Source organism: Catharus ustulatus, chromosome 9, assembly GCF_009819885.2.
Source record: "Catharus ustulatus isolate bCatUst1 chromosome 9, bCatUst1.pri.v2, whole genome shotgun sequence".
Classification (NCBI taxonomy): Eukaryota; Metazoa; Chordata; class Aves; order Passeriformes; family Turdidae; genus Catharus; species Catharus ustulatus.
Window position 1 is genome coordinate 17729464 of NC_046229.1, and position 15022 is coordinate 17744485.

Genomic DNA, 15022 nt, shown 5'->3' on the forward strand with positions numbered 1-15022 from the left:
GGCACCGACTGCCAGCCCCGCCCCAGTGTCTGTCGCCGTGGGGGTGCGGAGCGGAGTGGCGGCCGGCACATGGCGCGCTGTGGCGGCGGCGCGGCGCCGAAGGGCCCCAGCCCGGCGGCGGCGGAGCGGCAGCGGCTGAAGGAGGCGCTGGCCGAGCAGCTCCGGCAGGACCTGGACAGGTGGGCGCGGGGCGGCCGAGCTGGGGCGGCGCCGGGCGGGGCGGGGACACGCGATAACGGTGCCGTCCCGCAGGCTGCTGGCGGAGGGGACCCGCTCCGACGTGAGCCTCCGAGCGGGCGGCGAGGAGGTGCGGGCGCACCGGGCGGTGCTGCTGGCGCGGGCGCCGCTGCTCTGCGAACGTCTGGCGGGGGGACAGCTGCAGCTGGACGGCGTGGAGCCCGCGCAGTTACGGGAATTCCTGCGGTGAGTGCGCGGCCGCGGCAGGATTGATGGGCTGGCCCCGGCACCACCTCTCTTGTGTCCTGCCTCTTCTTTTTCCCGGTGCCAGCACCTGTTTTAAAGCTTTTCCCATTCGAGGCAGTACCCCCACAACCTTCCTGAAGTTTGCAGAGTACTTTTCTGTAACTTTCTTTTCCTCTGCCTTTGTCCTATTGATAGCACATGGCTGTACTCTCCACCTTAATGTGCTTTTTTTTTATGGGATGCAAAGGACTTGTAATAGAAAAAGTGAAAAAAACAGCAAAAATCCTTTCAGATTGCCTGTGCCTACTAAAACCCTTTTTAGCAAGATTCCCAGATGAAAACAGCAAATAAAACCCACTCTCAGCTCATACTTTAAAAAGTTATGGATATAGGAATCTAGGAAAACTTCAGCAAGTTGGATGAAAGGCATTAAGTTCAAAACTCATCTCTCAAGTCCTAGTGAGCCATGGGCTAGGCCAAACACAGCTTAGCTTTGATGTAAACTGGGATCCCAGAGGGAGGTATGTGGGCTGGCTACTCCCCAGGGACTAGTGCAAGGGCCAGCATGTTTTTGCACTGCCAGCTGTTTTCCCATTGCCACATATGCAACATCTCTCATGTCTTGCTCCAAACCTCAGGTGAGTTACAGGAGGGGTGTTGGCTGGTGCTGCCACCAGACCTTGCAATCCTCCTTCTCGTAAGTTCCTCTAATCCTTTTTTAAAAGAACTGCTTTTCTCTAACAAAGCTGTGGCGATGCCAACTACAGTAATTTCACAACTATAAGGCGCACCGGACTATAAGGCGCACCCCCCCGGATTCGGCAAAATTTGCAACTTTGTAGATCAGATAAGGCGCACCGGTCTATAAGGCGCACTTTTTTTTTGCAGTGAGGCCCCGCCCCCAGCTCACCCCGTGGGGTTGCTGGCCGAGGCCCCGCCTCCACCCGGCAGCCATTGGCCCCCGGGCCCGCCTCCACCCGGTAGGGGCGGTGCCGCGAGCCACCGAGCCACCCTGGACCCGGCAGCCATGGGCCCCCGGGACTGCTTCCACCTGAGAACGGGGGTGCCGCGGCCCCCCTAGCCCACATTCACGCGGCAGCCATGGCTCCCCAGGACTGCCTGGACCCAGGAACGGGGCTGCTGCCGGCCCCCTAGCCTGCCTTCATCCGGCAGCCATGGGCTCCCGCGGCTGCCTGGAGCCAGGAGCGGGGTTGCCGTGGCCCTCCTAGCCCACATTCACGCGGCAGCCATGGCTCCCCAGGACTGCCTGGACCCAGGAACGGGGCTGCTGCCGGCCCCCTAGCCTGCCTTCATCCGGCAGCCATGGGCTCCCGCGGCTGCCTGGAACCAGGAGCGGGGTTGCCGTGGCCCTCCTAGCCCACATTCACGCGGCAGCCATGGCTCCCCAGGACTGCCTGGACCCAGGAACGGGGCTGCTGCCGGCCCCCTAGCCTGCCTTCATCCGGCAGCCATGGCTCCCCGGGACTGCCTGGACCCAGGAGCGGGGGTGCCGCGGGGCCCCTAGCCCACCTTCATCTGGCAGCCGTGGGCTCCCGGGACTACTTCCACCTGGGAAGGGGGGTGCCGCGGCCCCCCTTGCCCACATTCACCCGGCAGCCGTGGGCTCCTGGGACTGCTTCCACCCGGGAATGGGGGTGCCGCGGCCCCCCTTGCCCACATTCACCCGGCAGCCGTGGGCTCCCGGGACTGCCTGGACCCGGGAAGGCGGGTGCCGCGGCCCCCCTTGCCCACATTCACCCGGCAGCCGTGGGCTCCCGGGACTGCCTGGACCCGGGAAGGCGGGTGCCGCGGCCCCCCTTGCCCTCATTCACCCGGCAGCCGTGGGCTCCCGGGACTGCCTTGACCCGGGAAGGCGGGTGCCGCGGCCCCCCTTGCCCACATTCACCCGGCAGCCGTGGGCTCCCGGGACTGCCTGGACCCGGGAAGGCGGGTGCCGCGGCCCCCCTTGCCCACATTCACCCGGCAGCCGTGGGCTCCCGGGACTGCCTGGACCCGGGAAGGCGGGTGCCGCGGCCCCCCTAGCCCACATTCACCCGGCAGCCGTGGGCGCCCGGGACTGCCTGGACCCGGGAAGGCGGGTGCCGCGGCCCCCCTTGCCCTCAGTCACCCGGCAGCCGGGGGCTCCTGGGACTGCTTCCACCCGGGAATGGGCGTGCCGCGGCCCCCCTTGCCCACATTCACCCGGCAGCCGTGGGCTCCCGGGACTGCCTGGACCCGGGAAGGCGGGTGCCGCGGCCCCCCTTGCCCACATTCACCCGGCAGCCGTGGGCTCCCGGGACTGCCTGGACCCGGGAAGGCGGGTGCCGCGGCCCCCCTTGCCCACATTCACCTGGCAGCCGTGGGCTCCCGGGACTGCCTGGACCCGGGAAGGCGGGTGCCGCGGCCCCCCTTGCCCACATTCACCCGGCAGCCGTGGGCTCCCGGGACTGCCTGGACCCGGGAAGGCGGGTGCCGCGGCCCCCCTTGCCCTCATTCACCCGGCAGCCGTGGGCTCCTGGGACTGCTTCCACCCGGGAATGGGGGTGCCGCGGCCCCCCTTGCCCACATTCACCCGGCAGCTGTGGGCTCCCGGGACTGCCTGGACCCGGGAAGGCGGGTGCCGCGGCCCCCCTTGCCCTCATTCACCCGGCAGCCATTGGCTCCTGGGACTGCTTCCACCCGGGAATGGGGGTGCCGCGGCCCCCCTTGCCCACATTCACCTGGCAGCCATGGGCTCCCGAGACTGCCTGGACCCGGGAAGGCGGGTGCCGCGGCCTCCCTAGCCCACATTCACCCGGCAGCCATGAGGCCCCAGGACTGCCTGGACCGGAGAGGGGCGGTGCCTTGGTCCCCCTGGCCCGCCTCCACCCGGCAGGGGCAGTGCCGCGGGCCTCCGGGCCCGCCCCCAGCCGGCTGCCGTGGCACTTCCGGCTCCCCCCACGGCTCTCAGCTCACACTTCCGGTTTGGCAAATTTCGCCGCTTTGTACATCAGATAAGGCGCACCGGACTATAAGGCGCACTTCCGGGTTCGAGGGGAAATTTTAGTCAAAAGGGTGCGCCTTATAGTCGTGAAATTACTGTACTTTCCCTAAAAGAGTTGGTGTTAGAGCTGATCAGCACTTAACAGGAATGCACCAGGAGCAAAGTGGTAGAAAGAAATCACTTTGGGATTTCGCATAAATTCAGGATGTGCCTAGAAAATGTAGATACTTGCAGGCTCCTGAGATTGTTGCCAACAACAACAGGGTAGTGTTGCAGTTTTAGAACTTAGTGCTTGAAACACCACCTAATTGTCAAATAAAACTTTCTGAACTCAGAGTAATATCTGAAACGGAGTCCTTGTAGTGGAGCAGGTTATTACCAGGCATTTGTTGGGTTACTGCCACAGCCTGGTAGGAACACGACCAAAGAAACAAAACAGCATGGCTTTTGTCTTGTATCTTTCCTGATTCCATTGTTACTGTGATGTCATCAATTCTTTCACATTCATGTAAGTGATGCTACAGAAAAATTTCACAGAGAAGCATGATAATGCAATTTTTTAAAAAATAAAATTAATTTTGAAAGAATTATTCTGAATAATTATTTATATACTGTTATAGCAAGGGTTTCTATTCCTAATGGTAAGCACTTCATATGTCACTTGCTTTCAGTTTGGTCTGGGTTTGCTAGAAGGCAAGGAATGATATCTGGAGTCCTGCATGTTTCCAAAAAGCATGGTATTGGAAAACATCTTTAAACTCAGCTCAACTCACTGTAAATCTTGTGTCTTTTCACAGTGAGTTTAGAATCTTCAAATGAACCTCCCTCTATATGCTAAGCTGTGTATGAAGTGTGCTTTGCAAGATAATTGCTTTTTCTTAGCCTTTGGTGCTCTTTGAGACTTCACCTTTTGAGTCCTCTAACCTAGTACATTCTGTGGAGATTCGTGCTTACAGAGTGCACTGAAGTTTGGCAACAATGAACTCATTTGGATCAAAGAATGGATTGGTTGAAAAGAGACTAATCCATTGTTCAAATGATCAAGTAGTATCAGTGGCTTGAATCTCAGTGGTTTCTTATTGTTAAGATGCAAATTAATTAGATCTTCATAGGTGCAAAACAGTGTCTTACATTAGAGCTCATTAAAAAAAAAAATCATTCCTTTTCCTGTTTGTATTCAGCTTTGCTTTTATTTTCCTGAGTAAAAGTTATCTTTCCATGGGGATTTGGGAACTTTATTTTCTCACGAGCTATATCTGGCCTCATCTCAGTGAGGGACACTTCCTTTGGGCCTCTGTCTCTCTTCATCAGGAGAGATGAAGTGGGCCACATGTCACTTGTGTGCTGGAGGCTGTGCAGCTCCTCTTGCCTCCTCTTTTGAGCCTGGGATAAGACATAGTAAACTTCATGCTGATCTTTCTGCATGGCCTCAGCATGAAGTAGAGGAGCAACTAAGCGGTGCGTTGTTTCTCTCTGTACACTTGCACTATCTGAGGACACCAGGAAGAAACTTCTGGTCCCCAGACATGCAGCATCCATACTGTAGCCAGTATACATCCTGTGTTTTTACCTGGTGGAGTTAGTGTAATATTGACTCTGCCCTCCAATAGCCTTCTGTCATTCTTCAGGACACAACTAGAAAAAGTCAACATTGCAAGTACATTGATGGCTGGAGATGAATGCCTAGGCAGGGTTCTGCAGTGTGCCTCAAGAAGAGCAACTTAGCATCCCTGAAGGATGGTGTCTGTCACAAATCATTTCATCATTACTGTCTTGCCTGCTGAGAGGCAAACTGCTTTTTATTTTCTCTTGCAGTTGCTAAAATATTGCTTTAGCAAAAAAAATCTAGATATTGTCTCTTAATATTTCTGTTCGAGGGGTCTGATACAAGGAAGGACAGAGAAGGACCTAATGACAGTGAGAGCCAGTTAAAAAGCAATAAATACAATCAAATACAAAGGAATACGTTTGTCCTCGTGACATTTACTGCCACAGGGGTTAGTTTGCAATACCAGCAGTGGATTCAAAGTAAGACCAGCCAAGCTTTTGAGTGTGTTATGCTTGTAGAATCCTGTATCAGGCAGGACAAGGATGCTACATCTCGCTGAAGTGCAGGCAGAAACCTTTTAGAAAGTAAACTCTAGACAGCATGATGGCAGTAACTTCTTTCTGTAGTCTATGTATGCAAGTCTTTTCTTTGTATAAAAAATCTTCAGCTGTAGTAACTGCTATGAATACAACAGATACCCTATAGCACTGTTCCCATTTCATCTGCCACCTAGCCACACCTCTTGCAAACTCGGTGTTGCTCACGTCTCTCAGATTTTTTGCTGTGTGCAGGAAAAAAAACCCAAGCCATAAGGTGGGGTGCCTGTTGGAATTACACAGCAGCATACTGACAATACAGAAGGTGATGGCTTAGCACTATTTCCAGCATGATATTCTCTTGCATGTGAAGTCTTCATAAACAAGTAACACCAAATAGAATGTCTGTGAATATTTGTTCTTTAAATACAATTCCCAGTTAGAGTTCCACTGGATAACACTGGATTGCAAAGCAGTGAAAAAGGGAAATACTTCTTTAAATAAATTGTCTATGGGTTTCTTCGTCCTGATTGCTAGATTGTCACAGTCCCCATTGGATAACAGCTGTTTTGGAGGAAACAAACCTGAGTTATGTGTATGTATACTGAATTCCTTTATGTTTATGCCTCAGCAATCCCACTGTTAATATCTATGCTTGTGTATTCCCCCTAGGGTGTTAAGGTTACGTAACACTTTATTTCAGAAGAATAGCCTGCCCCACGTGTTTTTGGAATTTTGTGATTTATACTGACTATTCTGATATGGTCCTTCCCTTTTATCCTTTTTTATCCTTTTTATCCTTTTATCACTCATGCCTACTGATGTGGTGCAGCCTACCATGCAAGGAGTATCTTCTCTAAATGATTGATTCATGGAACTTGAAAACAAATCAGCTGCAAAAAGGCCTTTTTGTGGCACTTGCAGGTGGATTTTTTGGCCCAACAACTATTCTTTTCCCTGTATTAAAACATAAGTGAACCAGCAGTACAGCTCAAAAAAATCATCCCTCCCAAAACAACTGAAATTAATAAACCTTGCCCTACAAATGTGGCAATATGGGAGATGTGATGTGATTGTCTTGAACTTTATGAAACAATAAATCCTGAGTTGTGGAAATTAAAATGCTCTGTTAAAAGTTATTTCTAGTGTAACAGTGAGAAGTGAGAAAGTTGAAAACAAATTATTATGAACTGAGTTTAGAGGTTAAGGAATCTGCTCATCTTGAATACTTAAGGTGTTTTAACTTTTTCCTACATTTGTTCTTACAATCATATTCTCTGGTCTCAGTTTGTCACTATGGTTTTTTGTGGTTATAAATATGAGCTAAGTTAGTAATTTAGAAGAATTAGACTTTGCTAAGGAGGAAATAAATAAGGTACAACATGAAACTTGTGTCTTAGATTTTATGCTATATCCTGTTGGGGAAAGAAAGACTTCACCATGATGACTTGTTTATTTTGATGAAAATGGGCTTTAAACACATGCCAGACAATGGCAGTCTTATCTCCTTTCCACATACATAGAAACAATAAGTTTTTCTGTTTTCTGACTGGATTGTTTTTGATCCATGTTTATATCTAATCTCAGTTTCTCAGTGTTGAGAAGCTGAACTGTCAACTTACAATATATTCAGTAGGGGTGTAGTGCTTTGGAAACATAATATCATAATGCAATGGATTTATGACTGAAGGAAAAAAATTTGATCTGTGAGAAACTATTAGAAACCTTTCACAGGACCCATGACTGTTTAAGAGTTCAGATTGTTCTGAAATGCATGCCTTTCACAAGAAATCAGAAAATTTAATCAGCATCTGTGAGAGGCAGTAAAGGAGGTGATGTTGCATCTCACGAGAAGAAATTCACGGAAACACTTATCTCAAGAAATCCATTAATTTGAAACAATCATCTTGACTGTAAAAATCAAGCAGACAGTTTATTTAGCAAATCTGAAGGGAAATGGAAGAATCTTAAGTGGTTAGGGTAGGCCGAAGTTGTGCATGTGAAATGCCTAACTTAGACAATGATGATGTGCTGCTTTAGATGCCTTGCTGAAATATTTTTGCAAGTCTACCAAGATTAAATGCAGTACAGGAGAGTGTTTGCTGCACTTGGGTTTGCTAGATGTGGGTGCATTAAAATTCTGGGCATGCAGTGGTTCAGAGGCTTCCTATATTGGTTTTATTTTTATTAACAAAAGTAAATAGATTTGGGTTTCATTCTGGCATTTAATTGTGGTAACTGTTTAAGTAAAACCATATAATATGATATTTTACACATGTGCAGAAGTTACTTTGGTGCTAATCTAGTTGGTATAACATTCTTGTCTCTCAGCTTGAGAGGCTTGGATTTGACAGAGGGACCATTCAGTGGATAAGGAAATGTCTGGCTGGTCACATTCAGTTGAGGTTGGTTGACAAGATGCTCAGCATGAGCCAGCAATGTGCACTTGTAGCTCAGAAAGCCAACCCTGGCCTGGGCTGCACCCAAAGCAGCGTTGCCAGCAGGTGAATGGAGGTGACTCTGCCCCTCTGCTCTGCTCTCCTGGGACTCCACCTGCAGTGCTCATCCAGCTCGGGGCCCCCAGCACACAAAACACCTGTTGGCATGAGTCAGGAGAGGGGCAACAAAGCTGGTCAGAGGGCTAGAGCACCTCTCCCATCAAGACAGGTTGAGAGAATTGGAGTTGTTCAGCCTGGAGAAGAGAAGGTTCTGGGGATCACCTTGTGATGATAACACCTCTGTCTGACTTAAAGAAGAGATTTATGACTTGATAGAATTGTTGTCTTCTGCTCTTTAGATAACAAAACTAGGATGGTACATTGAATGATGCCTGCTCAAAAGGTTTGGAACAGTTTTTAAAAACTATTCCTAACACAACTCTGCAGTAAGGGTCCTGGATTCTTAAAGCATCTGCTTTAAAGATATGGTTTTGCATTATCACTAAACCATCTGAGATCCAGGGATGTCAGATTTCCCTAGCTTTTATTTATGCAGAAAGACACTATTTAGTACTCCAGAGAAGACAGTCTAGAAGACTTTACTCTGCTTTAGAAATGAGCCTGTAAAATACAGGGTGCTGCCAAGCAAACTTTTTTATAGCAGGTTATAGAAAACTGCAGAATCTTGCCTTCTGGAAACATCTAATGGGATTTATTGAGATAAAAGGAAATTTCTAAAAGATGTGCCAAAATCATTTTGCTGTCTGTGAAATCAAATAATGGATGCATCCATGAGTCTTTCAAAGCAGTAGTTTACAGTCTGTATTAAACAGAACTCTGACATTAAGATAACCCGCTGAATTTATGGAAGTAATAAATCCAGGAATGTGACTGGATTTTAAATGTTAACTGAAAGAGTCTTAAGTTTCTTAACTTTTTACAGGGATAAAACTTCCTTGAAATAGAATTAACTTTTTCAGATCCAGGAACGAGGTACTTAGCTCTGGTTTAAAAGGCCACTTTTTTTTTTAAATTTACTGAGTTCCTAATTGGTGCTGCTTTTATTGACTGAAGGGTAGTAATAACAAAATTAATTGCATTCCTGAGGTTTCCTGTGTAGATTCTCTGAAAATACCCTGAGCATTCCCAGGAGATTATTCCCTCATTGCCTAGCTTAAGTGATTCCCTATGGACGTTTTTCAGTTACTGCAGAAAGTAAGTAAGAATATTAAAATAATTAATTTATGCCAAAACACTTTATCTGCTGCTAATTTTCTTTCTCCCTCAAAGTCAATTTGTACTGTCTACATGTTAAATATGCAAAAACTCTGTAGCAACAGAAAGATGAATAAGAAAAGTTCTAGTGCAAATGTAGCCTAACATGTGCAATGCCAATTTTTTTTTTAACAAACCCTTCCTAGGGGACTTCCTGCAGGTTTTTTTACATTCAGTATGTGACCAGTGGACTTGTGTAATTGTGGTATTAGCTTACATCTGGTGAAGATGCAGGGATGGAGTGCAATTTATTGCAATTTATTTTTTTATTTTTAGTACTGGCATTGTCTATGTGACTTTAAGTGGCAGTTCTTGGAAGGTCTAACGTGGACAAAAAACTTGAAGACAAAACTTCAGGATACTTCTGTGAAATTTTAGAATCTCTAGCTTACGTGGGTTTCTACTTTGAATTTCTATTCTTGATTCCTACTGCCTTAGAGCTGTAAAACAGATGTTACATACTGTGAAGCACAGTGAGTGGGGAAAAATGTGTGCAAGTTGTGGTCTTGAATTTTCTAAAGAATTGCAAAGTCTCCCTGCTTCATCAAGCAACTTTTCTTCCTGTTCTTGGTATTATGGCATATTATATACCTGTCTTTCCCTCATGCTATTATTATGCTAAGTTGGAAAGCACTTGAAATATGAAAAGCAATAGATGGTCAGTTCACAGGTTAGGAGTTCTGAAAGCACATACATACACAACACATGTAAAAGGGTGTAAAAGAGTCCACTGATCTTATTCTTTCTGTGGGAAATTTTATTGTTCCTGTTATATCCTCTCCTGGCACTTGAATTCAAAATTCAATAAAATACTAACATTCCCATTTCCTACATTCTTGTTTATTCTTCTCTCCTGATGAGGACCTGTATCACATAAGCAAAAAAAAAAAAAATCTGCCTATCTCAATCCTTTAAATACAGGACTTAAGAAGGAAGATGATTTCTTTGTATGTTTTCTCTGCCCTGTCAGAGTAGTGTTCAACTAATACACTCAAATTACTGTCCTCTGAGTATTAACAAAAAAGCCTCTTTGCCATGGAGTGATTGACTAAAGCAGATCTCCGAGTATTTCTGCTACATCCAAAGGAACTGTAGCTCTTCTGTTAAACTTTAACTTCATCTAGATGGTATGAAACTAAGGATAAAACATGTTGTCTGTGCTGGAGTGCAGTCTGTTTCTATAAATGTGAGATCTTTGCAGTCACAGACTGCAGGCTTTGTTAGCCTTTCCAGATCCTGAGCCAAAAATAAGCTGGTGAAACAGATGGGAAAGTGGGAAGCTGGAATTACTAGATGGGCAAAGTGAAAGTTCTTGGGTAATCTTAACTGCAAATTTTGTGTGCTTTAAGTGCTTCCTTTGAAATTAAAATGTATTTCTCTAATTCATTTATATCTCTATATATTTTTTATTATTTTCTTACTGCAACCTTGATGTTAGAAGATTTTGATATTTTGTGGTGTTTATGCTTTTACAGTATTTGCAGAAATAAGTTTTTCAGAGATACATTTTTTTTAAAGTTGACGATTTTAAGCACCATAGAGTCCAGCTCTTTGTTTTCTGGTCATGAATTTTGTTAGATAAAAAAAGGTAATTTTTAATTTGTTTTCTTCGATTGAAAAATTATGGGAGTTAAGATTAGTGCTATCTTCTAGGATTCTATATTCATCTGATATAAATCTTAAAGAAATTGAGGAGCTGTTTATGAGGAAAATACAAGAAAGCAGCACTACTACTCTTCAGAATGCTCAAAAAAATGTAAATTGTATTGGACAAAGCAAAAGAACACCAGCTGATCAGAATACTCCAAGTGGAGCTCTGCAGAAAGAAGTTGTTTGTTTGTCTGGTATTGTGGAAGAAATTCCAGAAGCAGTTATAGATGCAGAAAGCGACAAAGCTGCTGCAGGTAGGTTTGGAATTCCACTTTTTTCTCTTTTTGTCTTTTAAATAATTGTTCAAGTACTTCTGCAGTTGTAAAAATGCAGGGAAAGTTAAAACTATTGTTATAGCACAGCTGTAGCATATTCTTTTCTATGGCCCACCTCATTACCTCACCCTTTGAAGAAATGAATTGCTGCAGAAGTTAGGCAGGCACAATTCCCAGCCCATGGGTGGTGTAATAAATCTGGAATTGCCAGGCTTCAGGCATGGCCATCACCATGTCCTGTCTCTTCCCTGGAATATACAGTGAGCTCCACTCCTCACCACGTGGGACTTCACACAGCAAAGTATCTCCCTTGTTCTCCTTTCCTAGCAAATTGCACTGGTTTCACTGTTGTTCTGTAAGGGTTCTGGAACCTTTCAGAATCCTCCATACTACAGCTCTGAATGCAATCATACAAGGAAATGTTTACCTGCATCTCCCCCAGAGTGCAGGCTGCTACAGCTGTGTCAGTGACACAGGCTCAGGTAGCACTTCTGTGCAGGGGGAGGCCTGTAGCACTGCATGACCCCAAACGTCCTCAGGGGCTGCTCCTCTTCAGTGCAGAGGTTCCTGACCTCTGCAGAAAAACATGACCTGGGTGCATAATCCTATGAAAGAGTAACTGCAGCACTTCTTCTGTACATACCAAATAGGGAGCATTGGTCAGCTTTCTGATCAGTCAAAATAAGAAGTAAAAAGTAATGTTTGGGAAACTTTTCAAGGAGAATCCTAGTTTGAATATGCAATAATAAAAAAATTGTGTCAGATTCTTTTCAAATATTATGTCTGTGCACTGTCAGTAGTTTCTTGTACACCTGACCAAGTGAAAACAGCTTTTTCTCCCTATATGCAGGTAATTCTAAAGTAGAAACCGCATCTCTGTTAGGAGAAGATTTATTGAGGCTCTACAAGAAGTGCTGTTGTCCAGATATTAATATTTGTGTAGAAGGCAAAGATTTTCAAGCTCACAGGTACATAAGTATTTACAGTAAACATTTTCTCAGTCAATAACCATCTGGTATAAAATGCTGCTGTTACTGTGTATCTATAGGAAGTTATTGCTGGTCCTGTTCCCTAGCTGTGAACCATTACAGCTTTTAGGTCTTACATGTGGAGTGGCTGTACTTTGATACTAATGAATATGATTTATCATCAACAGCAACTATTTTGAAAACAGCTGCACTTTTAGCACTTCTAAGATTGCCCCTTTAAACTCATATATTGAGTATATACTCATGGAAATATTTCTACATCTTTTTCCTAACTTTCTATATATATAAAATTACAAAATAATAAAAATAATCTGTGCTTTGTAAAAAAAACTTTTTTAAAAAAAATCTACTAATAAACTATTCATTTAATTATGCTGAATGCAATTTCTAAATAGGCAGAAAATTTCTGGAGTAGTAATTTTTGTTTCAGCTCTTCAGAATCTGTGCATACAAAATCTGGTTTTACTTTCATTACTTCAGTTAGGCAGATGTAAAGACTGTTAGGAGCCTTTCCTAGACCAAAAGTCCAAGACTGTTTAAGAACTTTGGCTTACTGTACTCCTGTGGCTTGGGAAAGCAAATTGAAGTGTCAATCCCAATCCTTGTACCTTTGATATAAGTCTGTTTGCATTTGAGATAGCAATCTAGACAGCCTGTATTTTGTTCCCTTTGAGTATATTAAGTAATTGAGAGGGACTATAAAAACCCTCCAGTACGTTTGCACTTTCTCAATACAAACCTGGTGGGAATGTCACTTTATTACTGACATTACAATATCTTTATAGAAGATATGTCATAGTTGTGTGGGTATTTGGATATATGCTGCATTTTCAGAATCAAGTGTAGTAAAGAATGTTTGTTTCTTCTGGTCTACATTATATGTTCTCAGATACTAAGTTTGAGAAACAAATGCTTTAATGCAGAAAAAATAGTGCAACAAAAAGCTTCTATCAGCAGACCTTCTTTAATTTAGGCCACTTACTGCCTGGAGCTATGTATCTAGTTTAACTAGCATCAAAAAATACAGCAGTAAGTCATAGGGAGAACCAGGATGTTCTGAAACAGGCGCAGCACTTGGGCTTGTTTTAGCACTGTGTCATGTGAACAGTAGGAGCTGATAAGGCCAATGGAACTTCCAATATCATTGTGGTAAAAGCACCAGAATTATTTACGTTCTGTAAAGGTTTGTTCCTTTTTTTTTTAAGTTCTCAAACAGGAGACCAGTTAGGCCTCCAGAGTTTGTGTCAGTATTCCTTACATTCTCATGAAGTCCTGTGAACTTCCAATAGACTTTATTGTTGCTGGTTCATGTCTTCCTAGTGTTGCATTCCTACAGAGCTCTGCATGAAGCAAGTCAGATTTGTTTGGTAGTGAAACTGGCAATAACCATCACTGTAGGGAAGCACAGATAGCTATTTCAAAATAATTTGGTATCTACATATCTTTTATCAATATATGCTGTTAAAATTTAAATTTAGGTGCTGCATACTTGTCCATATTCTGCTGAGTACCTGTCTTATTCAAAATGAGTGTTTAAAAAATCCACTCTAATGATGCCCTTGAAGTTGACTGATCACTGTTCATTACTAAAATTTATTTGGAATGGAATAAAAAACTGAAGATAAGTGTATGCCATATCTCTATGATGTTGTGTTATTTTATATTACAAAAAAGAGATTGTGTGTGTACCCAGAATTTCATACACTTCAAGTTAGGATGTAATACCCATTTATATGTGGATGTATTTCACTGAGATCTGAAACATTTGGTAAAAGCTTAATTGTTATGAATAATGTTAAAAATAATTTTTGCTGGATGACTCACAGGAGGAATGTGTGATGAGTTTCTAATTTTAAAGTATTGAGACTTCTGAAGCAGGAGGAGGGAGGAGAGATGAGAGAATACAGAATATAAAATGACTAGAAAAGAGATCATAAATAGTATTCTTCATGCTTCTTCCTACACAAAATGAGAGTGCTCAGAAACATTTTGAGAGACAACAAATACATGTAACAGAAAGGATTCTCATGCCTAGTATAACCTTTTGCTTTTTCTGACACAGGAAATACATGACATAGGCTAATTTTATAAATAATTGGAAGCTCAGCAAGTATCATGAAAAAATTCTATGTATGAGAACATGATCTGTGTCTGTAGTGAGGCAGATAAGATACATAAAGGCTAACACTGTAACTGGTGTGGATCTGGAAAACTGAAACCACAAAGCAGTTTTCATCCACTATCTTGTCTTCCTCTCTGCCACTGCACTTCCACCTTAAGAGTCCTGTTGCAAAGGTCTTCTTAGCTGATACTTTGAAGACTGATACTGGTAGAGATACTGAGCTACACAGATTGCAGCTCTGGGGTTTCCTAATTCTCTTTTATGGAAGTAGTAGTAAATTGCATTACCCCTGTTATGGCCATTTATGCCTTTTAAATATAGAAGGACAGTAAGTGTAAACAGTAGTAACTCATAGCTCTTGTTGTAAAAACACATCATATTGTCCTAGCATATGTTAATATCAAGTTTTGTTTGACTTCTGGTAGGTAGAAAAGTCTGAATACAAGACATTACATACTTACCATTTTAATAAATACACATTTTGTAATATAAGAAGACTTTTAGATGTTCAGGATATAATTCTTTATAATGGGGCTGTATAAACTATTTGCTTTATTTAATAACTGTTGTTTACTCTTATTTGGTAAAATAAAATAGGAGAAATAAATGTGAAATTTTATATAAAAGGAAGATGCTTATGGTAATAGATTTCCTCTGTGTGAATCTCAAAATCATACTAAAAAGAAGCCTTAACTGAAAAATTTATAGAGTACTATTTGTTTTTTTCTGTAGCATATTTTGAAATTCCAAACATACTGGGAGAAAAGGCATCAGTACACAGC

At 44.0% G+C, this 15022-nt stretch overlaps 1 protein-coding gene across 1 annotated transcript in view; it reads left to right on the plus strand.

Moving 5' to 3' along the window:
* The first annotated feature begins 69 nt into the window (after window positions 1-69).
* Window positions 70-15022, plus strand: part of BTBD8 (BTB domain containing 8) — a 42474-nt gene continuing 27521 nt past the window's right edge. Inside the window, exons 1-4 of the mRNA XM_033066985.2 lie at window positions 70-179; window positions 253-423; window positions 10858-11108; window positions 11980-12097. Of these exons, the coding sequence (XP_032922876.1) occupies window positions 70-179; window positions 253-423; window positions 10858-11108; window positions 11980-12097 (650 nt within the window). The remainder of the gene's footprint in view (window positions 180-252; window positions 424-10857; window positions 11109-11979; window positions 12098-15022) is intronic.